Consider the following 4,902-nt stretch of genomic DNA (forward strand, 5'->3'; position numbering starts at 1 on the left):
GCCTGGGGCCTCATTGCCTCCTTGTCCCTGCTCAGCAGCCTGGCAGGGGCCGCCCCATGGTGCTGCCCTTGGCATTGCACATCCCCACATCCCAGTGTCCCGGGAAGAGCCCTGAGCACTGAGGGAGGGACAGGATCTGCCTTGGCAGGGGCTGGGGCTCAGGCCTTGGCCCTTTGCATTCCTGAAACACATTTATTTTTGCTAAGCATCAGAGACACCTTTGCCTTGTTTGTCCCCACCGGTCATCACTGCCCACAGTGTTCTGCTCTAATGGGAACATGGGTACACTTTCTCACTCATGCCCCTCAAAGGGACCCATTAAAACTTGAAGAAACTTCAGTGTTTCATTCTATTTTTGAGTTCTTGAAAAGTATTTTGAAGACACTCTCAGGAGCTGAGACTGATGTAAACAACCCCAAAGCCCTGAGAGGGTCATTAAAGTCCTTGTGCTGTGTCTGTGCTGCTGAGCTGGGCTGGGCTCCTGGCAAAAAGGCAGCTCCTGGCAATCACAAAGAGCTTCAAAAACACATTTCTCCTGAGGAGCAGCTCGTCTCCCAGCCCACCAGGGCTGAGGGCACTGCATGCAGATACCAGGGAGCAATGAAGCAGACAGAGGCCTAAAGACACTGGAAGGACAATTCTGAGATTATTCAAGGAGAAATCTTCACAGCTTTTGAAAATTCTGAGCTTCTTCATGGAGAAATCATCACCACTCCTGACACAGTAAGTCTCTGGCTGCAAGGATCTCCTCAAGCTGACCCAGGACAGGACTGACATGACTGTAAGGATGGTTCTGCTGCCCTTTCTGCTTTGGGGGAGGATGTGCTCCAGAGCGGGGCTGCCCTGGGCACCGTCAGAGGGACAGGGCAGGATGGCTCCTGCTGCCAGGGACGGCTGCAGGGGCTGAAGCTGGGGCTGCAGCCAGGGGCGCCCAGGGCTGTCATGCAGAGCAGCTCCTGCAGGCCTGAGGGCTCTTGGCCAGGCCAGGGGATCTGCCACCTGCCAGGGGCAGCTCTCAGCCTGCCTGGGAGATCCCCATGGATGGTGGAGGGGAGCTGTGGGTGCCAGGAGTGACTCCTGCCAGGGCAGGAGGTGCTGCTGTGGAGAGGGTGCTGTGTGGGCCAGGGCTGCTCAGAGCTCCAGCTCATGCCCAGGTCATTTCTGAGGGGACTTTTCATGAGCTCATTCAGGGTAGGAGTTTCCTACTCGAGTCTCTTCTTTCTGGAATCTGTGCACCCATTTTTCCCTGGTGAAACTTTGTGGGAATGGAAACTCAGCTGTGCAGGGCAGAGGAGGGGATGAGAGTATTAAACCATCCCACTTTTCTGTGGGAAAACCATCCAGTTTTCTGGAAACCTCAGCAAGTGCCTCCAGCTCCCCAGCCTCCAGACCCATCCAGCATCCCCTTTCCATGGTGCCCAGGCCTGGGGGAGCTGTTCTTTAATCCCTGCAGCCCCGAGCAGCTGCAGGGCAGAGCTGGCCCAGGGGCTGGGCTGGGCTCTGGCAGCACTGGCAGGGAAGGAGCCCAGGACCACAGGAACAGCTCAGGCTGGGACAGCTCCAGCAGCAGAGGCGTGGGCAGGGAGGGAGGGAGGCAGTGCTGAGGGAAGCCCTGCTGCAGGGGAGATGTGGCACCTGCCGGCCCTGCCCTGCAGGGCACACACTGCCCTGAGCAGCACAGCTCTTGTGTCCCCTCGCAGCCAGCACAGCCCTCAGCCCAGGGGCTCGGGGCCCTCAGTCCCCTCCTGGGCCGGCAGAGCAGCCCCAGAGATGAAGGGCATCTCTCCTGCCATGTGCCCATTCCCTGCTGACCAGGGCCTGAGGGCCACTGTCCTGCACTGCTGCTGCCTGGCAGGGGCTGGGCAGGGCTGCGCAGGGAAAGGCTTTTCCTCAGGGCCCAGCTCTCTCTCTCCTTGCCTTGCCCAGGTGCTCCTGGCATTGCTGACGGGCTCTCTGGGAATGGCAGTTCCAGCTGCAGGCTCAGGCCCAGCCCTTGGGCTCCTCCTGTGCAGGCTGAGCACAGCAATGGGGTGTCCCAGCTCCCTCTGCCCTGGGAAGCTCTGGGCAGGGCAGGCTGGGAATGAGCCAACTCTCCCTGACTTTGGGAAAGGCAGGAGCCACTTTGTGTGCCAGGGATCCCTCTGCTCTCAGCAGTGTCTCCTGGCTTTCCAGGATAACAAAGGAGTGGAGCTCTGAAAGGTTCAAGTCCAGGGCAGCTGAGAACAGGAGAGAGGGAGAGAGCAGCTCCCCTCAGTTTGCACTAAGGCTCAGACAATCCTTCTGCCTCACTGTACCCCCTGTTCTCCCCAGGTGCAGCAGAATCTCTTGTTCTGCCCCCTGCAATTCCCATCCCTTCACCCTGGCAGCTCCTGTGCCTTAGGAGGGGATTCTTTGTCCAAGTTCAAACACCAACACTGGTCCCTGCCCTCACTGTTCCCCTGCACTGATTGGGGGTCAGGGCTGACTCCCAGGTGTCCTGCAAAACCAGGTCTGGCTCCTCAGTGAGCATTGGCCAGCAGCAATCTCCAGCAACCAAGATAAAAGAAGTTCTGCTAGATGTAGACAAAGGGGTGGTATTTAGTGGCAGGGAATGGTCTGTGAGAAAGGGCTTTGACGCTTCTATGAGAAATCTCCTGTCAAACTTCGCTGTCTTTCCTCCTACAGGTTGAAACAGCCAGACACTGCAAATGTCCAACAGCAGCTCCATCAGCCACTTCCTCCTGCTGCCATTGGCAGACACACGGCAGCTGCAGCTCCTGCACTTCTGCCTCTTCCTGGGCATCTCCCTGGCTGCCCTCCTGGCCAACGGCCTCATCATCAGCGCCGTAGCCTGCGGCCACCTCCTGCACACGCCCATGTTCTTCTTCCTGCTCAACCTGGCCCTCACCGACCTGGGCTCCATCTGCACCACTGTCCCCAAAGCCATGCACAATTCCCTCTGGGACACCAGGACCATCTCTTATGAAGGGTGTGCTGCACAGCTGTTTCTCTTTGTGTTTTTCATATCAGCTGAATATTACCTCCTGACTGTCATGTGCTATGACCGCTATGTGTCCATCTGCAAACCCCTGCACTACGGGACCCTCCTGGGCAGCAGAGCTTGTGCCCACATGGCAGCAGCTGCCTGGGCCAGTGCCTTTCTCAATGCTCTGCTGCTCACAGCCAATACATTTTCCCTGCCCTTGTGTCAAGGCAATGTCCTGGGCCAGTTCTTCTGTGAAATCCCACACATCCTCAAGCTCTCCTGCTCACACTCCATACTCAGGGAACTTGGGCTCATTGTCCTAAGTGCTTCTCTATATTTCAGCTGTTTTGTGTTCATTGTTTTCTCCTATGTGCAGATCTTCAGGGCCGTGCTGAGGATCCCCTCTGAGCAGGGACGGCACAAAGCCTTTTCCACCTGCTTCCCTCACCTGGCTGTGCTCTCCCTATTCCTCAGCACTGGCATGTTTGCCTACCTGAAGCCCCCCTCCATCTCCTCCCCATCCCTGGATCTGTCCCTGTCAGTTCTGTACTCGGTGGTGCCTCCAGCCCTGAACCCCCTCATCTATAGCCTGAGGAACCAGGAGCTCAAGGCTGCAGTGTGTACACTGATCAATGGACAATTTCAGAAGCATTGAACTGCTGGCCAGTTTCTGCAAATCCTTTGTAATAAAAGTCATCTTTGATACTTCCTTTTGGTTTGGTTGTGGAAGTTTTTTCATGTGTTTTAGTTTTTCAACATCATCCACAAAAAAGACCATTGTTTGTGCCTTTTGTAATTTTCTTTCCACCTTTACTGTGGGCCTATGTCACCCTGGTTTTTCTGAGTTTTTTTAAAGCCTTCTACTTGTTCATAAGATGGAGTCAGTTTCTTTAGTTTCTGCACAATATTAGGAGCAGTGTTTCACTTTTCTCATGCATGGGAACATTAACAAATGTCGCGGTGCTGTTCCTCGTGCTGATGAGCGCGGCCACGGGCTAGCTCAGTCTCGTGCACCGCGGCAACATATGAGGTCGGGGTGGCAAGCCGGGCGAGCCACCTCCTCCCTGTGGGGTCTTGGTTCCCCTCTCAGCGACGGCCAGCAGATGGCAAATGCAACCCACGGCAGCTAATCAAAAGGCGGAGTCCTCTGGGCTCAGTTAAACAGGATTTTATTCAGGGGGAGAGGCAGCACGGGGCTCAGCACTCTCTGACCCACCACCCAGAAGAGACCCCGAGGCCAGGCGTGCGGCAGGTTTTAAGGGTGGGTGGAAACAGGGGTGGCGACAACCGGTCAGCCAGTCACAGGAATCGGGGGGTTAACCGGGGGTGGGAACCATGGAACTGGGGACCAACCACAAAATGAGGGGAGGGGGTCTCCCGGGCCCCAGCCTATCACTCGGCAACCTTTCCCGGAGGATTCTAGAAGCCAGGGAAGGGTCTCTGAGTGGCAGGCAGGCGACCACAAGGAGGGGGCGGGGGGGGATTGACAGCGACAGGTGCAGGGAAGGGATGAATGACAGAAAACGTCGGGTTTTACAATAGACAAAACAACCGATGCAGAAGGGAAAACCAATGCAGAACACAGGGGTATACAGTGAACTAAACCATTATAAAAATAACTTTAAAATCTTACAAAAATAACTTAATAACTTAATAAAAACAATTCTCACACCACCACAAACAAACCTTTTGTTTTCATTCCCTGTCCTTTGTTTCCATATTTCTAGCTTTAAAATAGTCTGGCCATTGGGGTGATGAGGTGGTAACCCCAGAAACCAAACCACAATCAGATCCACAAATGTATAAAAATGAAAGAAATAAACAAGCTGCTCTCTCTGCTCTGGTTTTGGGGGAGCAACTCTGCACTTCAGACTTCTTGTCTCTGTGTTACTACTTTGCATGCCACTAACACAATTAGTGACCCATCTGTGTGACAG

General features: G+C 54.9%; 1 protein-coding gene across 1 annotated transcript; it reads left to right on the top strand.

Annotated features, from left to right (window-relative positions):
* The first annotated feature begins 655 nt into the window (after positions 1-655).
* On the top strand, positions 656-3,620 carry LOC120764648 (olfactory receptor 14A16-like). Its single transcript, XM_058423852.1, has 2 exons — positions 656-723; positions 2,665-3,620. Exon 2 carries the CDS (start codon positions 2,688-2,690, stop codon positions 3,618-3,620), a length of 933 nt encoding a protein of 310 aa, XP_058279835.1. The 5' UTR covers positions 656-723; positions 2,665-2,687.
* The last annotated feature ends 1,282 nt before the right edge of the window (positions 3,621-4,902 follow it).

Source organism: Hirundo rustica, chromosome 33 (genome assembly GCF_015227805.2).
Source record: "Hirundo rustica isolate bHirRus1 chromosome 33, bHirRus1.pri.v3, whole genome shotgun sequence".
In the NCBI taxonomy this organism is placed as follows: domain Eukaryota; kingdom Metazoa; phylum Chordata; class Aves; order Passeriformes; family Hirundinidae; genus Hirundo; species Hirundo rustica.